Source organism: Acomys minous (genome assembly GCF_964271855.1).
Source record: "Acomys minous genome assembly, chromosome: 20".
NCBI classification, from domain to species: Eukaryota; Metazoa; Chordata; class Mammalia; order Rodentia; family Muridae; genus Acomys; species Acomys minous.
This window is the reverse complement of record NC_140502.1, coordinates 22,302,696-22,323,609: the sequence shown is the minus strand read 5'-3', so window position 1 is coordinate 22,323,609 and position 20,914 is coordinate 22,302,696. Positions and strand designations below refer to the sequence as shown.

Below are 20,914 nucleotides of genomic sequence, written 5' to 3'. Positions count from 1 at the left end.
AGGGCAGGCAACACAGGTGTCAAAGGTACTTTCTATTCCCTGTTTCTGCTACTAGCTACTGTGTCTTGCACATTTTTCCATACTCTTACTTTAGTCCTCCCTTGTCTTTTAAATTTGTTTTGTGGCTTAATTGTACCATAATGGACCTGGTTTTTTATTGATGGTTTTCTTCCTGGCTTTTCTGAAAAGAATGCTGCACCCAGTGTCCTTGCAAACCCACATTTCCATACTTGGACAGCTAGGGATGCTGTAGAGGTGCTTGGTTACAAAGCCTGTGCACCACTTGCTGCCTGTTTTTATGATGCAAGGGTTCCAGTGCACAGCCTCTTGCTGCTGAGCAGGTGCTTTCCCCAAATGACAGTTCACTTCCCCTCTAGCAGTATTAACACTGAAAAGGGGAGGTGTATTTGGGGGCGCTCTGTGGCCTCTTAGAGCAGCAGGCTCATGGGAGCTGCTTGAGCTCCTCTCGTATCTATCTTTGATTTGTGTTTGTCTATCTAGACAGGATCTCACTGGTCCAGGCTGGCCTCAGCCTCACTGTGTAACTCAAGCTGGCCTTGAATATGTGGCTGTCCTCCTGCTTCTGCCTCCTGAGTGTGAGATTACAGGCATGAACCACCATTCCAGCCCCGTCACTGCTAATGGCCTAAAACACCCCCTCCATCGCCTCATAACCCAGCAGCTTTGAGAGAATCCATCCTGAGCCTTCTTGTGTTCTGTCCTCAGATCAATGAGGAAATCTCCGTGAAGCACCTTCCATCTACAGAGCCCGACCCCCACGTTGTCCGTATTGGCTGGTCCTTGGACTCTTGCAGCACTCAGCTAGGTAAGAAGAGGTCAGCCAGGCAGTCCTCAGTAGAGAGTGATAGCCCCTGCTCCTAGCTTCTCAAGGCTTCTAAGCTGCTCTTCCCAGTGTCAGACTCAAAGCACACCTACCTTGGGGTAGAAGCAGGTGCAGCTGCCAATCTTGTGTCACTGCCTGACATGAGACATACTAGGTTCAGCTGAAACCTGTCTCAAAAGGACCCTTTTTCAGAGCTAATTCCTGCACTTTGTCTGTCAGGAGAGGGGCCAAAGCTCTCTTTAGGAACTGTTCTCTTTGCTTGAAACCATTTCTGCCCTCACACCACAGCAGAACCAATTCTTACACCCTGCTGAGTTCTTGGTGGGTTTTCTGTCCAGAGTAGAACCTAGAGCAGAAGCAAAGCTGCAGAGACAGCCAGGGGCTATTAGCTGAAGATGAGTTTTCGTAAGGCGCAGCCCAGTGACTGCCTGCAATCTCCTGGACATGCGTACTCACACTGGGTCATGCTGTGAACCTTTATGTAGTCTGCTTTCTTTTAATGTATAATGGGCCAAATTTTGGAAATAAGTATGGTTTCTTGGCCAATGGATAATTTTCCATTATACAGCAATTTCTTTTTTTCCCCTGTGGTGGGTGCTGGGAGTTGAGCCCAGGGCCTCACAAAAGCTAGGCTACTGGGCTACATCCCAACCCTACTGTTTTTTGTTTTGTTTTTTTGCTCATTTAAATTAATTGGGTGTTTTTGCTTAAGTTCCTATTCCTGTCATTACTTGTCAACTTGAGAGAAGTCCTTGAGGGTAGATGTGTGAGTTAGCCCTCAGCACCAGACACCCACAGAAAGATAGAGCATTTGGAAAGCCAGTGAGAGCACTTGGTACATAGGCCTGAGGACGACCTGTGTTCAGAAAAACGGAGGAAGAGAAACTGACTCTTCAGGGTTGTGCCCATCCGCACAAAATAACTGCTACTTCCTATATCCAACAGCGTTCTTTATTTAAGAATCATAGGTCAAGGGACTAGAGAAGTGACTTAGCAGTTAAGAGCACTGGCTGCTCTTCCAGAGGACCCAGGTTCGATTCCCAGCACCCACATGGCAGCGCACAGCCATCTCTAAATCTAGTTCCAGGGGATCTGGCACCCTCACACAGACACACACATAGGCAAAGCACCAACGCACATACAAAGAAATCTTTTCTTTTTTTAAAAGAATTATTTGCATCCTTTAAAAAATAAAAGAGTCCTTGCTGCTTTTGCAGAGGACCCAGGTTTGGTTCCCAGCCCCTGCACCAGGCAGCTTACAGCCACAGTGCCAGAGGACCCAGTGCCTTCCAGCCTTGCAAGGTGCTCGTAAATTCAGGCAGGCACACCTACACATAGGTAAAAATGTTTAAAAGTCTTTAAAGAGAAATAATTAATCCAGGAGTTGTGGCACACTTGGAGGTGAAAGGATCAGAGTTTGGGGACAGACCTGGCTCTAATGAGTGTGAGGTTACCTAGGGCTGCATGAGACCCAGCCTCATCAAAAAAGCATCCCAGGCCAGAGCAGGCGCAGTGATGAGACACCGAGCTCCGGCTGTTGAGGAGGGTGGAGAGTGGGAGGCCAGGCTGGGCGTCTGTAAGACCTAGTCTAAAAAGCACACATCATCTCATTTTATCTTGCTCTTAGTTTTGAAATATTGGTGGTGGCCATGCACCTTTAATCCCAGTACTTGGAAAGCAGAGGCAGGTGGACTTCAGTGAGTTTGAGGCCAGCCTGGTCTACAGAGCGAGTTCCGGGCTAACAAGAGCTACACAGTGAGGCTGTCTCAAAACAGTAAAGAAAATGGCTTTGTCTTGAAATTAGAAATGTGTAGCAGCTGTGAAGGTGTGAGTCAGGTCCATCTAAGCGTTAACCTGCCTGTGCCTTCCTTCAGGTGAAGAGCCTTTTTCCTATGGTTATGGAGGCACAGGGAAGAAGTCTACCAATAGTCGCTTTGAAAACTACGGAGACAAATTTGCAGAGAACGATGTGATTGGCTGCTTTGCGGTGAGTGCTGGCAGCCTGTGGGAGCTGGCAGGGCCCAGGTGCCTGACTGGATTTTGAGGCTACGGTATCCATTGTCTGTGCTTATTGAGCCACCCTCTTCATGTGCTGCTGTCTCCTTCATTATCTGGGAGCGGCTCCTCCAGAGTAGCTATTACTGATTCGTGTGAGACTCAGCCCCCTTGTCTTTATGCAGAGCTGATGATAGTGTCATGACGATTTGGAGACCCCAAGGCCACACAGCTCTCTCTGCCCGTGGAATTGCTTCCCTCTGCTAGAAAATAGCCAGGGTACTTGGAAACGCGTTATGTTAGGTTCTGGCCCTCATCTTCCAGACTTTCTTGACCAGACCTTAGTTGAGCTGACATCCCATCATGCACTGCCTTCCAGAGAAGCGGAAGCAGAAGGTGGACGGTGCCTGTGTTGCCGCATTAGCCCTGAGAGCAGTGAGCAGCAGGCATGGCTGCGCGGTAGCTTTCAGCTTTGGAGCCTCCTGGAATGAGAATCTTCCCACTTGCCTCCTTTGTGTTGAGTTTTAACCCATTAGCACTTAGACTAATAGGTGGCACATAGTAGCACCTCTTCAGACTGTCATGAGGCCCCAGAGGAAGGGACTGCCGAGAGATTTGTCCTCAGGATTTCTCTTCTGCCCTAATTTGTTCACATAACTCCTTTTTTAAAAAAGAGTTCCTCAGCCGGGTGGTGGTGTCACACGCTCGGGAGGCAGGGGCAGGCAGATCGTTGAGTTCCAGGGCAGCCAGGGATAGACACAGAGAAACCTATCTCAAGAAAACAAAAGAAAAAAAACAAAAAACTTCAGAAAGTGATTTCAAACTTAGAGACTCTAGGGAGGCTGTTGAGTTGATAGAGCGCTTGTTGCATCTACAGGACCCTGGGCTCAGTTTGCGTTGTCACACGGAACTGCAGAGACGCGTCTACAGTCCTAGTTCTCAGAAGGCAGAGACAAAAACAAATCAATAAAAATCTTTAAAAAGAAAGCAAAAAGACAGAGACCCAACACCTCCAAAACAAACTGTAGAAAAATAGAAATCAAAAATCTCCCAGACCTTTACCATTTACCACATTTGCTTTATTCACATGCGTGCGTGTGCGCATGTTTCTGTTTCTTTTTTGTATTTGAGAGTAGGCTGCATAGTTCCTATCCTTAATAATAGTTCACATGTGTTTAAATCTACCATCTTAAACTGTATACTTATTAGCCATGAGATTGATATGCTCCTGCCATATGTGTAGCTACTATCAGCCCACATTTAAATTATGTCACTTGTCCCATTGACTTGCTTCAGTGACTTGAGTTTTGATTGGGAGCTGGCCAGGAATGTGTTGTTTTCTCTCGTCCTGTCTCAGTTTCTTTAGTCTGAAACAGATCTCTAGCCTTTCTGTGTATTTTATGACCTTTGTAAGAGTAGAATGGGGACAGGTTGAGACAGGGTCTCTCTGTGTAGCCCCGGCTGTCCTGGACTCACTTTGTAGACCAGGCTGGCCTCGAACCCACAGAGATCCGCCTGCCTCTGCCTCCTGAGTGCTGGGATTGAGGGTGTGCGCCACCAGCAACAGGCTTTAGTCTTGAAATCTTAACAGTTTTCCCATTTAATAGTATATCCTGACAGATTTTCAGTGTCTATACAAGTGAGGCGGAGCTAACTCAGAAGCATTTTTTAATTTTTTGGGTGATTTAAAGAGAGAACAAGGATCCTAAAGAGCGTAATAGCTCTTACCTCCACCCATTGTTTCCTATGGACAGCTGCACACAGGAGTCACCTGCTTGAGGGCTTCTGTATCCAGATACAAGAGAGAGGACACTTTGTTTCTTTAACACAAAAGGCAGCAAGTTCATTCCATCTTTTGTTTAACTCTGTACCTTAAGATCTTTTTCATAGGACAACAGAAGCCTAAAGGCCCTCTTTTTGCTTTTTTTGAGATAGAATTTCTCTGTGTAGCCTTGGCTGTCCTGGACTCCCTTTGTAGACCAGGCTGGCCTTGAACTTACAGCGATCCACCTGCCTCTGCCTCCTGAGTGCTGGGGTTAAAGGTGTGCGCTGCCACCGCCCAGCCTTTTAGGCCTTCTTTGTGTTTTGAGTGTTTGTGTTTTCTGTGGTCACTGTTTTTTTACCATCGTAGTTGATGGACCAGTTCTCTTCCTTAGTGGTCACTTGGTGAATACTGTGTCTTTCGATTTATCAGCTCTGACGCAGGTGCCAGAGGACCCTCCTGTAGAAGCTGGTCTAACTGTAAATTAAGACAAGGTTTCGCTGTGTAGTCCAAGTTGGCCTCAAACTAAGATGCCCCTGTGTCAGTCTCCCAAATACTGGAATTAAAAGCAGATGGCACCAAATCTGGTAGTCTTATTTTTTCTGCAAGAAGGTTGATCTCTCATTGAACCTGGAGCTCATCACTCTGGCGAGGCTAGCTGGTCAGCAAGCTGCAGGGATCTTCCTGACTGCTCCCTGGCTCGCACAGATCACAAGCGCATGCCACCGCAGTCGCTTTCCCCCTGGGCCTGAGTGTCCAAACCTGGGTCCTCCAGCTTCATTAGTAGGACTTTCCTTGCCAACTCATCAGCCCTGTATTTTCAAGTACTGAAGGCTAGCTACCGCTAGCAACACACGTCCAACAAGTTGTTACTATCTGTGGCCATGTTTTCCAAACCCTTGTATCAGCATGACCTTCTGCAGGCAGATGGCAGTGAAAACTCCAGGCTTTATCCTGGGCCAGCCAGATCATCTCTGTGTAGTTGAAAGACTTCAAGGGAGGTGTTTTCTTTCTTTCTTTCTTTTTTTTAAGGTTTGTTTTTATTTTATGTGTTTATGTTATGAGTGTTTGCATGAATGTATGTATATATACTGTGTGTGTGTTTATGTGTGTGTGGCTCCCCTAGAGGCCAGAAGAGAGTCACTGGCAACTGAAGTTGCAGGTGTTTGTGAGGTGCTATGTGGGTGCTGGAGATAGACCGTGGTCTCTGTAAGAGCAGCAAGTATTCTTAGCCCCTGAGCCACCTTTCTGGGCCCAGATTGATTTTATCTCATAGATATGGGTGTTTTGCCTTCTGTAGTCTTGTGCGTGCAGTGCATGTGGTGCCTGAGGAGGCCAGAAGAGGGCATCGGGTCCCCTGGAATTGGAGGTAGAGCCAGTTTGTAGCTGCCACGTAGGTACAGGGGACTGAAACCAGCTCAGTGTAGGTCACCCAGGTCCTCTTTTTCTTCTGAAACAGCATCTCACTCTGTAGCCCTTGGCTGCCCTGCAACTCGCTATAGAGAGAAGGCTGGCCTCAAACTCCCAGAGACCCTCCAGCCTCTGCCTTTCAAGGGCTGGGATTAAAAGCGTACACTGTCACACCCAGGCTGGTTTTTGAGACAGAATCTCAAACTCACTTTGTAGTTGAAGATGACCTTGAATTCCTGATCCTCACTGTACCTCCCAGGTACTGGAATTGCAGGTGTGAGCCACTGTACCAGCAAGGATCCTTCTTTTGAAAGTTCACACCCACTCCTGGGTGTGAGTATCTATCGTGTCTTCACCATCTTTCTCTCAGTAGCTGGGAAACAGCTCGTGTTTGTATAAGATCTCACGTCCTCAGTTGACAAGGAGAAAGGACCAAGCAGCTTTCCAACTGCAGAGTAGATGGTGCATTTCAACAGGAAGAAGTAGAGTTAGTGCAACCTGGAGGGCAGCACAGAGCCGACCCAGCAGCCCTGCCGTGGACAGATGACTATGGGTATGCTTGTTAGCAGCAGCCTCTGGTTGATTAATAGAGTTGCTGCCCAAGTCAGGTGACACGTGGAAGTGTTCATGTGGCCCAAGCAAAGGTGGCTGGAACCACTTGTCTCCATGTGGGAGGAGAACGGCAGACAGTCTGCTACACGCAGGGTTTTGCTGGGCTTGTATTAGCATGTCCGCCTAGTGTGGTCACTACCTGTGACGTGTAAGGAATTAACAGGTGTGAAGGTTGCTGATAGAGGAACAGTGCTCCTTGAAGGACAGACTTGGGTAGTCTCCTGGTCTGAGAGTATGACACGGTGCCCCGTTCTCAGAAACTAGAACTGGTCCTCTGGTGAGTCTGCTTCTCATCCTGAGTTTTGAAGCTTAACTGTGTTCCCCACCGGCAGCCCCACAGCGTCGGCCATCCGCACTGCTTTAAACTTTAGAGTAACTTGGAGAGCCTTTTACACCCTAGGGAGGAGCCATGGCTTCTACCCCACCGTTCCAGGCCCAGCCCCTGACATCTGCAGGGTCTGGCAGTTTGTAGTGAGAGCTCAAATCCAACATAGTCCCTTGTGTGTTAAATGCACTGTCATGCTTACAATGATCCTGTGTGTGAAATATCAACGACACCTTGTTTTGTTTTGTTCAGAGAGAGGGTTTCTCTGTGTAGCCCTGGCTGTCTTGGTCTTGTAGACCAGGCTGACCTCGAACTCACAGAGATCTGCCTACCTCCACCTCCTGAAGGCTGGGGTTAAAGGCATGCACCACCACTGCCTGCCCTTTTTGCAGAGGGGGTTATCTCGAGACATGGTTTCTCTGTGTAGCCTTGGGTGTCCTGGACTTGCTTTGTTGACCAGGCTGGCCTCGAACTTACAGCAATCCACTTGCTTCTGCCTCCCTGAGTGCTAGGATTAAAGGCGTGTGCCACCAAACCTAGCTCAGCTCTGTGCACCCCCCTGCCCTCTTTTCCATAGAGAAACAAAATAATTTGCTGAAGGCCACAAAATAGGACCCACTAAACTTGAGTATCTCAGTAAACAATGTGATGAATGAATCCTTCCCAGCATGTCTGAGGCTACTTTTCTTTTGCCTTTTGTGTATTAGGGCACCTAACCTGTATTCTCTTACCTCAAGGTTTGTGCGCATGGCTTATTTTCATTTACTGGTCACGACCTAACTTACAAATTCCCTCCAAGAAACCCCTGGTGTTTTGACTGATTACACTATCGAGACTCCTTGTTTGGTTCTCTACTGGCCCCTGAGTTCCATGGGGTCCAGATCAACAGGCTTAGTACCAAGGAGCATGTGGGATCTGTAGAACTGGACTCAGGAGTCTCATCTATGTCTGCACCCTGTCAGTCTGGAGGACAAGGCAAGATTTCCTTTGCCTTCATCTTTATCTCAGCTTAAGCGCAAGATTCAAATATGTTACCAGCCTCTTGGTATTGGGCGAAGTGTCTCTGAACTTTTCCTGCTGCTGCCTCGCTTGTGTGTATACCAAAGGAGAATACACTGGTTTCCAGAAAAATGGGTGTCTTGTTAATGCCTGAGTGACTCTCAGGCTTGTGGCTCCTGGTGCTTGAGTTTACAGTTAGTGTTTCTTAAGACAAGATCTCATATAAGCCAGACTGCTCTGAAATTCCTTTTCCCCCGCCTCAGCCTTCCAGGTACTGAGTTATGGTGTCCACAGCACGCCAGCTTACCCCCGGCTTTCTCTCCTAGGACTTTGAATGTGGAAATGATGTGGAGCTCTCTTTCACCAAGAATGGCAAGTGGATGGGCATTGCCTTCCGAATCCAGAAGGAAGCCTTAGCGGGCCAGGCCCTCTACCCACATGTCCTAGTGAAGAACTGTGCTGTGGAGTTTAACTTTGGGCAGAGGGCAGAGCCCTACTGTTCTGTCCTGCCAGGGTTTACATTCATCCAGCACCTTCCCCTCAGTGAGCGGATCCGGGGCACCATTGGACCAAAGAGCAAAGCAGACTGTGAGGTAAGTGGAACCAGAGGACTAAATTGGTGGCCCCTTCTCCAGAGCCACCAAGGCAGAGGAGGGACAGACACTAAGTAGCTTGTGTGTGATGAAAGGGACAAAAACTTGAGTAAAGTTGGGTACAGGACTTCTTTTTCCCGGCTCTTTGGGGTTGAGCTTGGAGTTGAAAAGCTGCTTTGATTTGAGGGTGAAGTTGAAAAGGCCCGTGAGCGCGCTGCTCTTCATGGAGCCCCGAGTCTGGGGGAAGAGGCTGCCTCCCAGCGGCACAGGAGAGCAGTGCGCCCTGCCAGCCAGGGCTGTTGGTGACAGTTCCACCTTCTCGCTCTCTCAGGACTAAGAGCATGACAAGTGGCCTTTGGCTCCTATAGCTCTCCTGCCAGTTTTTGTTTCTTTTGTTTGTAATGCGCCATGGTCTCTGCCCCAGCCTGCCTTGATTCATGGTGTCCACCTGGCCTCCTGGGTGATGTCGATTGTGACCTCCTCCTAAGATTGATTGATTATGAGCACCGTATTCTGCCTGCATCTCCTTATAGATGGTTGTGAGCCACCATGTGGTTTCTGGGAATTGAACTCAGGACCTCTGGAAGAGCAGCCAGTGCCCTTAACCTCTGAGCCATCTCTCCAGCCCTTTTTTGGTTTTTCAAAACAGTGTTTCTCTGTGTGTAGCCTTGGCTGTGTGTAGCCCTGCACTCACTTTGTAGACCAGGCTAGCCTCGGACTCACAGAGATCCACCTGCCTCTGCCTCCCGAGTGCTGGGATTAGAGGAGTGTGCCATTATCACCCAGTGTGACTTTGCTCTTAAGATAAATATTTTTCATAAACAGTTTGTGCTTGTTTTAGAAATTTAAAAATGTATAGTAGTCTTAAATTTCCCATAATTCTATCACTTGCAAATAAATTTAGCTGATGGTTTTGGAGTTTATCCTGTTTTTTACATTCTCCATTGATAATGAAGATCTCATAACAAGTGATGTGCTATCCTGTGCCTTTTACGGTTCCCATTACGTTATGGTCTGTGTCCCACTGGATGGACACCTCCCTCTATACATCCTTTTGCCGCAGCCTCACTGTGTCACCCACGCTGTCCTCAGACTCCGTAGACTCCATTCATGTGCCCTGCTTCAGCTTCACAGGTGGCTGGGACTTTAGGGGTGCACCCCCCCCCCCCCGACTAGTCATAGTTTAATGGCCACAAAAAAATCATCCCCTTATTGTGCATTTAGGTTACATGTAGTGCTTGTTGAATTCTAAATATGAAAGTTAAGTGCAGTTCATGGCTTTGTGAGCGCGCCTCAGTTCCTGTTTGCAGGCTCTTAAGACTGGACCGTTTCTCATACCTGTCCATGCTTCAGTCCCAGGTCACAGGGTTCCTTTGCCAGCGGCTGCTTCAGCCTCTGTAACTGCTGTGGGTGGGACTTGACTTAGTGCTTCCCTACACCAAACTCTAGGCTCAGAATCTGACAAGCCTTATGTCTTTGACTCCCAACAGCAACACTGAGATAGATGCTATTGCTTCCATTTTCCAGAGGCAACCAGGAGGTTCAGAGTCATCATCATGGGCACCATCAAGCCAGGGTGGTGCTGTGCCACCGTGCCACATGCTGCTGCTGTTTCACAGCACCCCTTCCCTGTCCTGTTCTTGTAGATTCTGATGATGGTAGGCCTGCCTGCTGCTGGCAAGACCACATGGGCCATCAAACACGCAGCCTCCAACCCTTCCAAGAAGTACAACATTCTGGGTACCAATGCCATCATGGATAAGATGAGGGTAAGGATGACCTGTGAGTTCGCCTTACTCGCCTCCCAGCTTTTGGGTGCTGACTTATACCTAGGCTCCACTCACCTTTCTGCCTCTTGTCCACAGGTGATGGGCCTGCGTCGGCAGCGGAACTATGCTGGACGCTGGGATGTCCTGATCCAGCAGGCCACTCAGTGCCTCAACCGCCTCATTCAGATCGCTGCCCGCAAGAAGCGAAACTACATCCTAGATCAGGTACTTGTGACCACTGGTTCTTGGCAGAGGGGAGGAGACCTAGTCGCTGTGTGGGAACTTCCCTCCGCCCTTTTCTCATTCCTCCACTGTGCCCTGTAGTAATAGTCTGCTCACACCACTTTCTAAGCCCTGTCTGGTGGACTTTGGGGCCATGACCAAGACCTTCTAGCTCATTCATTCATTCATTCTGAGTCACAGAGCCAGATGAAAGAGGCATAGATTTCTTCTTGTATTTATATGTGCAGGTGTTTTGCCTGTGTGTTGTTGAGCATGCTACATGTGTGCCTGGTCACAGAGGCCACAAGAGGCCATCAAATCTTTGGAACTGGATTACAGACAGTTGTGTGAGCCGCCATGTGGGTGCTGGGAGTCAAACCCAGGTTTTCTGGGAAAGCAGCCAGTGCTTCTAACCACTGAGCCATTTTTCTAGCCCCAAGAAGCAAAGATTTCTGACTTCACAGGCTAAGCTTGAGCCCCAAAGCTGCTACTTGGTAGCTATGCATTTGTGGGTAGCCAACTTTATCCAGTGAATCTCAGCGCCCTAGTTTGCAGACCGAGAGCCTAAGGCCTGACACAGCTCCATAGGACCTATTTCAGGACAGCTGCTGTGTGTGTCATTACGTACTCTGCAGAGTAAGGTGCTCGAGCGTCTCTGGGCACATTCTTATGTGTGGGAGCGCATGTTTAACTCTTTCTACCTACATCTCAAGTAGGGGTGGGGTTTGATCAGTTCGCATTGGAACAAAAACATTCAGCATGGTTTTCAGCATTGTCAAAAGAGTGGGTGGCCTCAATATAGCTTAGAATCCCTATGTCTAATAAGTGTCACATGTTTGTTGCGTTGCACAGCATTGTACTTGACATTTGTCATGCAGGTTTTATTACGTAGCAGCAAAGGGTGTTTACTTACTGTTGTTAAACTATATATTCATGCTTTCTTAAGTAAGTAAGCTGGGTGTGGTGGTGCACACCTTTAATCCCAGCACTCAGAAAGCAGAGGCAAGCGGATCTTTCTGAGTTCCAGGACATCCAGGGCTATTATACTGAGAAACCCAGGCAGACAAACGAAAAAAGAACCTGTAAGTAGTGGGGCTGTGGTGGCGCACGCCTTTAATCCCAGTACTCAGGAGGCAGGGGCAGACTGATCTCTGTAAATGCAAGGCCAGCCTGGTCTACAGAGCAAGTCCAGAACAGTCAAGGCTGCACAGAGAAAGCCTGGCTGGCGGGGGTGGGGGGGTGGGGGAAAGACCCTGTAAGTAAACACATAGGTCACCTGGTAAAGCCTCATTGCGCAACATGGCTGAAGTGCCCCCTATGTGTGGCACTGACTACTTGGCGCCGTGACTTTAAAGGCCTGGTAGCCAGCATCGGTGGTGGGCATACTAGGAAGAGAATTCCCAGGAGGAACCATGTTGTCTCTGCGTGGACTGAAGATCCTACACAGACCAGCTGAGGACTGTATATAAGTTATCTCTGGTTTTGCTTTAGCTTAGCCCTGTCAGTAAAGAGGTACCACTCAGCTTCTCTCTCTGGAGATGCTTGGCTTCGATTCTTCGTACTGGGAGTTGAACCTAGGACCTTACAAATGCTGGACAAGCACTCTCCCAGCCAGCCTGTATCTTCACTGCTCCCCCACTTGCTTTGCCTGCCCTCTTCTGTTAGACCATTTTGGAATGCGTGTCTGTCTCTGTGCCCGGGTGGACTTACTGTTCTGAGAGGTCGGGGTTAATGGGGTTAATGCCCTAAGGTTCCTCTTTTGGAGTCATCAGAAGAAGTTCCTGCCTATCCTTTCCTCGTTTCTCTGGTCAGATTAGCCCAACTGTGTGCCATTTCTGTCCCGCAGTTCAGCCAGGCACAAAGAAGAACTGATACCAGCCTTAACTGGTGCTTCCTTGTTTGGTACTGGGGTCGAGACTGGGGCTGCACCAGATTGCCTATGGTCTGTGCAGATCAAGCCCTAAGATCCAGGCTAACCTAAAGCAAAGGATCCTGCCCTCCAAAGCAAAGAGCTAGAGCCAGCGGCTGAAGCTCTGGGTCAGTGAGGCCAAGAAAGGGTTTTAAGCCAGTGGTTTTTCCTATTTTAGCCTAAACCCCAAAAGTGTGTTCCAGAAAACTCAGATTATGAGAAAGGGGATGTTATATGAATCTAAGCAAAGGTTTTGAGCAATTCCTGGCGCTACCCGCACCATTAGCTGTGGCTGTGAGGATTACATTGATAATGCATAGCTGTCTCCTGGCTAGGATAGAACTTTAAAGAGACCCGTGCTGTGTGCCGAGTCCCTTTACTCAGACACTCTAAGCCTAGGTCACACTCCGTGCATGTAGCTCTTTTGTACCTATTACAAGTGTCAGACGTGCCCGTCCTCGGGAGATAATTCACCTGTACAAGCCTGCTGAGACTGAGCAGCCAGGATTCTACCTGTGCCAGGTCCCCAGCCCTTGTACTAGAGTGTATCTCATGACAGACACAGCTCTCATCCCATAATGACCTCGCAGCTTCTTCAGTTATGTGGCTGTCAGACAGAAGCTTCTAGAATATCAAAAATAGAGGTCAACTAGAGGAGAAACGAGGAGTCTGCCTTTAGTCTGGCAAGCTTGTGTACTGTGACTTCCCAGGCAGTGGGTGGGTGGGTCTGCAGCGGAAAGAGAAGGGAAGAGGCCTGGCCAGGCCACAGAGGAAGAGGATGCAGGCAATCCAGGTGAGGCTTGGTAGGCTGGGGTCAGACGGTAGGGGAGGAGGATGCAGGCAGTCCAGGTGAGGCTTGGTAGGCTGGGGTCAGACGGTAGGGGAGGAGGGGGACAGGAGGCGACAAGGGAGGGGGCTACAGCCGCCATGTAAGTAACAAATGAGAGAGAATGAAAGAGCCGAGCCTTGTCCTCGGAGCGGTGTGGACCATGGTCATATGTGCAGGAAGGTGGGGGTGGGAAACATGACTAAAGCTTCCTGGCTACTGAAAGCTCCAAGGGGAGCAGGGATCCTTGTGGCTCTTGTGGCTCTGTTATGGGTGGGAAGCCGCTAGAACCAGGTGTCTAGCCTTGAAACAATACACAGCAGGAGCTGTATGTTCTAAGGTACAACAAAGTTGCCCAAACTACCTGGATCTGGGTGCAGTCTATAGAGCCTAGACCAGGCTGGGCGTCAGTCAGTCAGGACTGGAGACAATTTAGCTGACTTAGCCTCACATTCAGAGCTTTGGTTCTAGCTGGACGTGATGGTGCAGATCATAATACCAGCAGTCAGGAGACAGGCAGGCGGGTCAGCCAGTGCCACACTGTGAGCCCCTGACTGGCTTTTGATTTTAGTCCCACTCTAGTCCCTTTTGGCTGATGCCACTTCTTTTTTTTTTTTTTTTTTTTTTAACCTGAAAGAAACCTAGGTCTAGAGTAGAGCACCAAAGCAAACTTTCTTGTTAGTGGGCACTGGAGGTTATTTCTTTCCTCTACCCACACTGTCCCCAGAGCCTCAAGCCTGTTCCATCCCTGGCATTCAGACCAGTTCTCTTCCTACGTGTGTACTTCCTTCCACGGGGATTCATCTCACTGAAGCCAGAGCAAACTGTCCTTGCCAGATGTGCTCCCTGGGGCCCAGCCAAGTTTCTCTGCTGCCAGACTGGCCCTGTTGCATATGGCAAGAAAGAGCAGACAGTAGCCTTTTGAAAGAAGTCCCCATCTGTGTCTGCTGTGTCCTTGTGTCCTCGGTCTGTCCCACAGCAGAACTTACCAAGCACCATGTCTAAGAACCCAGCCTTCCCGTCTCACTTTCTGGGGTTGGAGGTGGTCTGGAGCGGGAGAGCACAGAGACATCCTCAGGCACTGTGGGCTGAAGGAGCGGGAGCTGGGCAGCAGGTCCACGTGTCTGGAAAAGCTGACTGCTGTTGTCCTTATCTCCTAGCAACAGCCACAGAGCCCCCAGAGACCACGAAGAGCAGGGCTGGCCCCGGGGCTCTGACCTCATTGTGTTTGCTGTGGTAACAGCCACCAGCAGTTCATCCCCCTTCCTCCAGGAAAACCCAGCATTTGCACCGCTCCTCTTTCCTTTCCCAAGCCCAGGAAACAGCAGGGGAGATAGACTTTTAGAGCTGGATTGTCAGCGTCCAAGGAGATTCCTTAGATTGACATCTCATCCCAGACAAAGGTCAGCCACTTGCGAGTCCAGTCTAGTTGGCCCTCATCTTGTAAAGCTGCAGAAATTGGTCCTTTGGCCAGCTTACTTCTTTCTGTATCCCTCACTGGAACTTTGGCAGGACAAGGATACTGTAGCAGGTGACTGGATGGTGCTTCTCTATGCCCTCCCAGGTTAGAGCAGGGTCACTATGGACACCAGACAGAATGGACCAGGTTAGCGGCCAATAGTCAGGGCTACATTCACCCTGATGCCCACCACCCACACTGGCTTTTGTGTCAGGAGGAAACTTAACAGTTTTGCTGAAGGGAGCCAAATGCTTCACTCTCAGGAAAGGCGCTGAGGCGGCAGTGTGCAATAGCAAGGACCTGCGGCTTGTGATCATGTGATAGTCAAGGCCTGGGCCCTGCACCCCTCCCGCTGTGCTTCCAAGACGTTCTGGAAGTAGAGAGACATGTTCAGCCTGACGTGTGGGCTGGGCCGGGGAGCTAGTTGGTTTAGGACCAGAACAGCTGCTCCCACAGCTTGGATCCCCCACCAGTCTGTGATGGTGCCTCAGCCATCCTGGAAAAAGATCCCTTATGTCATCTCTTCCTCAGGCTGAGTTTATCCTGGTGTTTGCGTTGGGAAGCCTCTCTCATACACCACAGTATAAATACCCACAGCACCCCACCCAGTGACAGTCATTACCGACGGTGGCTTGTGTCGTCGGTTGAGTGCTGGAAGTGAGCCAGGGCCCAGAGCTGTAGGTCACGTTAACAGCATCTTCACAGTGGTGGGCATGAGGCTCTAATACTCTTTGCCCTTACGGGGCTGGAGATGGGTAGTTAAAGCCACGGTAAGTTGATGTTACAGAGGAAGCTACTCCTCTTCAAGGTGTTTCCTGCATGAAAGCTGCCGCTCAAACTCTGTTCCTCCTCCCCTCTAACCCTACACAGCCTGGCAAAGGGCTGGCCTGGCACTTGGTGGCTGCTGGACACTGGATGTTGTTATTGCCACTCTGGGCCATTACATGTATTCTACCCAGGAGGCAGCTGCCTACTGCTACGGGGAAGAAAAACAAAGCAGTAGCCAGCTGCACTTTGGAAAAGCACCGGCCGGCACGCTGTCGCTCTCTCTGGGTAGACTTGTGGGTAAGGCTAGTGTGTCAAGGACCAGCAGAGAAGATTTAAGGTATTGATGGAAGCAGTCTGCACGTTGTCAGGGCCAGTGGGTTATGTTCTTTTCATTGATTGACTATTTAAAAGAAAAAAACACTAGGTAGGGCATGGTGGCACTCAGGAGGCAAAGGCAAGCAGATCTCTGTGAATTCAAGACTAGCTTGGTCTAGTTTCAAGACAGCCAGAGCTACATGATAGACCTTGTCTCAAAAAGTTTAGAACTGTAATCTTGGCACTCAGGCTGAGGCAGGAGGATGAGTCAGAGGAATACATGCTGTAGAAATCCTGTTCATATTAAGCAAAACCTAAGTACTTCTAGAAGTGCCTATGTCAAGTACAGCACATTGTCGCTGGGAAGTTCGGCTGACGCTGGATGGCTGGAGAGGCGCTTTCTTCAAGCTTTACACCTCGTGCGGCGAATGTGTTACTGCAGACACATAATCCTTAAAGAGCAGGGGAAGGCTTTGTTGAACTGTAGTGCCAGTAGCAAATAGGATAACAAGGAAAGCCCAGGTATTGGAAGCCACCTTCTTTGTGTTTCCTAAGTCCCTTCATTTGCTGAGGTGGACCCCGGTCTAGAAAGAGAAGACTTACTTCCTGCGTCTCCTGGGAGGATCCTTGTACACCTTTCTTACCGCTCCCCCACGTCATGCCCTGCAAGAGAGACAGCTCTGATTATCCCCCCTCTCACCTCTTGACTTCCCTCAGACGAATGTTTATGGGTCAGCCCAGAGACGGAAAATGAGACCATTTGAAGGCTTCCAGCGGAAAGCTATTGTGATCTGTCCAACTGACGAGGACCTCAAAGACCGCACAATAAAGCGAACTGATGAAGAAGGGAAAGATGTCCCAGATCATGCAGTCTTAGAAATGAAAGGTAGGAAACAGCGGCTATTGGGGGTTGTCTCAACAGCATCCTCCAGAGAAAGGATGCTTTCCTCTTGGCCCTCCCAGCTCCTGACGATGATCCCTTCTGTGCTCTGTGCTTTCTTCTGTTTTGTCTCTCCATCTCCCACATACGAGACAACAGCTCCAGCCTCAGTCCGGGGAAGGACTTTCAGGCTGGACAGGGAGGAGTGTTATGAGGGAAAGTGTCTGTAGAGCCCAAGATGGAAGGCCTGCACCATCTCCCACATTTGGCGGTTGGCCAAGCTTCAGTTTGCGTATTTAACAAGGTGTGTGGCTTCACTTGCCACCAAAGCTCCCTGAACCGAGGCTGAGGGGCCCGAACTCCTCTCTGGGAAAAAGTCTTGGTTAGCCCCTGCCAGTGATGGCAGCAAGCAGTGGGATCCCACCTTAGCCTCTGTCTTGTCGTCTGCCTCGTTCCTTCAGCCTTCCTGCTGGTGAACCAGTGTTCTGAGGATAGAGGGCAGCGGGTCAGACGTGCTGACCTGCTCTCCCTGTTCTCCTCCTCCTAGCCAATTTCACCTTGCCTGACGTGGGGGACTTCTTGGACGAGGTTCTGTTCATCGAACTCCAGCGAGAGGAGGCAGACAAGCTGGTGAGGCAGTACAATGAGGAAGGCCGCAAGGCCGGCCCTCCCCCTGAGAAGCGCTTTGACAACAGAGGGGGTGGCTTCCGAGGCCGCGGGGGTGGCGGCAGTTTCCAGCGTTACGACAGCCGAGGCCCTCCTGGAGGCAACAGAGGAGGCTTTCAGAACCGGGGAGGAGGTGGCGGCAGCGGTGGCGGAGGAGGCAACTACCGAGGAGGTGAGCTGTTTACCTCCTCCATCCTTTCCTTCCAAGGCCAGGCTGTGAGGAAGGGCGGGCAGGAGGCAGGACTCTGCAGTCCCCGGGCTGCCCACTGCCGTCTCCCAGCCTGACTCGTGGAAGCCCTGGGCCCTTTGCACATGACAGTGCTGTCTCTTTGTTGCTCGTCCCTTATCTGAACACACGTTTCTTTGAGGAATCTTGGGACCTATCTGTCGCTCTAACAAGGCAAATATTAGGACTGCCGTTTGGTTAAAAAACAAATGAAAAGCCGGGCATGGTGGCGCACGCCTTTAATCCCAGCACTTGGGAGGCAGAGGCAGGCGGATCGCTGTGAGTTCGAGGCCAGCCTGGTCTACAGAGCGAGTCCAGGACAGCCAAGGCTACACAGAGAAACCCTGTCTCAAAAAACCAAAAAAAAAAAAAAAGAAGAAGAAGAAGAAGAAGAAAGCTTAGAGCAATTAATTTGCCCACGATCACACAGCTAAGTTGACCTAGGAATCCAGTTTCTCAGTAAGTGCTCTGGTGTCTGCAGTGAAGTGTGATCATAAGGTAGCAGACAAGGGGCTGGGGAGCTGGCCCAGCAGCCCAGAGCATTAGTTGCTCTTCCATAGGGTTCAAGTTTGGTTGAGCACAGTGAGCCGCTTACAACAGCCTGTGACTCCAACTCCAGGGTATCCGGTCCCCTCTTAACGCACACAAACTAAAAAATATGTCTTTGAAACAAATCTTTAAATATAAATATATAAATTAAACATGTCCTAGACCTTAATTCAGTGGCCAAGGATGTTATAACCTCATGACAGCAAATTAACCTTCATATAAACAAGGAAGCAGCTGGAGAAGGCCCCCGTGGAGCCTGTTTTTGCTGTGCTGGGTTCAGGTTCAAGAAACAGCTGTACAAAGGCTCAGGAGAGGCCACTGGACCCAACTTAGTAGGCTGCATCCGACTGGCTTGCAGCTGACTGCTGGGGCTGACCATTGTTCCCGTACAGCCTTTCCAGTGTGTTAACCGCTGTGGAGAGCTAGACACACGCAGGCCTGGCTGCAAATAGTGACTCTAGGTGTTGTGTCAGGTCAGAGACGAGGGAGTGTGCCAAGGGCCTAGGGGAAGCTCACAGAGAGCACCTGCATTTCCTTGGTTTGTTGAGCTCAATCTTGGGCATTTCCAGCCGTGCTGAGGCGTCTTATACATGAATTTTCCAATGCAGGTTTCAACCGCAGTGGAGGCGGTGGCTACAACCAAAACCGCTGGGGTAACAACAACAGGGATAACAACAACTCCAACAACCGAGGCAGCTATAACCGGGCTCCCCAGCAACAGCCACCGCCGCAACAGCCACCACCACCACAGCCGCCACCACAGCAGCCACCACCACCACCTAGCTACAGCCCTGCTCGGAACCCCCCGGGGGCCAGCAGCTACAACAAAAGTAGCAACATCCCTGGCTCCAGCGCCAATACCAGCACCCCTACAGTGAGCAGCTACAGCCCTCCACAGGTCAGGGCGCGCGGGCGTGCGTAGGAGAAGGGGACAGGCCACGTTATTTGTCCAAGAGTCTGCGCTCTTCCCTGCAGCCTGTCCTTTCTCCCTTGTAGCAATTCATCTGGGTCAAAGGGTAGCCATGACTAGATCCCTCCAACGCTGGAGCTCACTGCAAGCACTGGCCCCACCAGCATTGGTTGTGTCTCTTAGCTCTGTCATTGGCCTCACTTAGTCCTTAAGAAAGCACACAGCGGAGTCGCCTCCTGCCCGTCATGGGAGGCCAAGGTCCCAAGGTGGATAGTGACCTTTATTGGCTCCAGGCCTTGTTCCGGGTCTTAGAAAGCCAGTGCTTGGGCTCTGCTGTGCACAAGTGCCTTGGAACTGGAGCAGTCTCTTTCTTCACAGCCATTTCCTGAGCACCTTTTACATGCCGGGGAGCAGCACAGATGAGTGCTTCCTCCACGCCATCTAGCCAGAGCATTTCCTAGAGGAGGAGCTTGGCCCCCTAGGCACCTGGCTCTGACCTTGACTAGTCAGCCTAACCCCTCTGCTCCTTGTTTCCCCATAAAGGACCAGAAACATTACTAGAACTGACTTGTGAGGTTCCTGTGAGGTGACGAGCTCGGTAGCTTGGTGACGGCTCTGGGACAAGGCAGCCTGCATAGTCATTTTTACTAGTGTGACTTTGGCCCAACAACCTTACTTAGGTTTTCTTTTTAAGATTCATTATTTTTAAGCCGGGCGTGGTGGCGCACGCCTTTAATCCCAGCACTCGGGAGGCAGAGGCAGGCGGATCAATGTCAGTTCGAGGCCAGCCTGGTCTACAAAGTGAGTCCAGGACAGCCAAGGCTACACAGAGAAACCCTGCCTCGAAAAACAAAAACAAAAAAAAGATTTATTATTTTTAAATTTTCATCTATGTAATTGTTGGCTTATATGTATGTGTGTGCGCCACGAACATCAAGAGAGGGTGTTGTGTTCCTTGAAACCAGAGTTACAACAGTGGTAAGTCACTGTGGGTGCTGAGAACCAAGCTTGGGTCTCTGCAAGAGCAGCTAATGTTCTTAACCACTGAGCCACCTCTGAAAATAGTGTTAATGGGAATGGTGTCAGTATTGCTGCGGAGAGGCCCTGCACAGCTGCAGCTCTCATAGGGTCTACTGCCACCGGTTACTGAGTGCTCAGCACTTGGTGCAGGCAAGCTAGTTGAATGACCAAGACAGGTCAAGCGGGTGGGCTCTGCTGAGATTGTTTCGTAAATGGTGAAGGTCTTAGAAATGCCACATGCGCCAGCCACACCTTTAATCCCAGCACTTGGGAGGCGGAGGCAGGCCGATGGCTGTGAGTTCAAGGCCAGCCTGGTCTACAAAGCGAGTCCAGGACAGCCAGGGATACACAGAGAAACCTTGTCTCGAAAAAACAAAAAAGAAAGAAAGGCCACATGCCCTTGCTGCCCTCGGGTCTCAGAGCACAGGCCTAGGGTCTGTCTGCTGCTTCTCAGACCTGTCTTGGCACATTAGAGCAGACTTGCCTTCATGCCAGCGTTGCGCTGTCTGTCTGATGGAGCTTTTGTGTTTTTCTCTACTCAGCCGAGTTACAGCCAGCCGCCGTACAACCAAGGAGGCTACACCCAGGGCTACACAGCTCCACCGCCTCCACCTCCACCACCACCTGCCTACAACTATGGGAGCTATGGCCCCTATAATCCCGCCCCATATACCCCACCACCACCCCCCACTGCCCAGACCTACCCTCAACCCAGCTATAACCAGTATCAACAGGTACGTGCAAGGTGGGCCTCCCGGTGAAGTCTGGGGAGCGGTCTTGGGTGTACATTGACTTGTGTCTTCAGACTTGGGTTCCTGCCTATTCCTGAAACATGGGCTTTTAGTAAATTGGTCT

General features: G+C 50.1%; 1 protein-coding gene across 3 annotated transcripts in view; it reads left to right on the top strand.

Annotated features, from left to right (window-relative positions):
• HNRNPUL1 (heterogeneous nuclear ribonucleoprotein U like 1) overlaps nt 1-20,914 on the top strand; it is a 33,279-nt gene that overhangs the window by 10,731 nt on the left and 1,634 nt on the right. For all 3 annotated transcript variants that reach the window (XM_084770898.1, XM_084770897.1, XM_084770899.1), the window contains exons 6-14: nt 727-826; nt 2,719-2,831; nt 8,274-8,540; nt 10,187-10,309; nt 10,406-10,534; nt 16,526-16,694; nt 17,236-17,526; nt 18,738-19,027; nt 20,602-20,793. In XM_084770898.1, the coding sequence (XP_084627024.1) occupies nt 727-826; nt 2,719-2,831; nt 8,274-8,540; nt 10,187-10,309; nt 10,406-10,534; nt 16,526-16,694; nt 17,236-17,526; nt 18,738-19,027; nt 20,602-20,793 (1,674 nt within the window). The remainder of the gene's footprint in view (nt 1-726; nt 827-2,718; nt 2,832-8,273; nt 8,541-10,186; nt 10,310-10,405; nt 10,535-16,525; nt 16,695-17,235; nt 17,527-18,737; nt 19,028-20,601; nt 20,794-20,914) is intronic.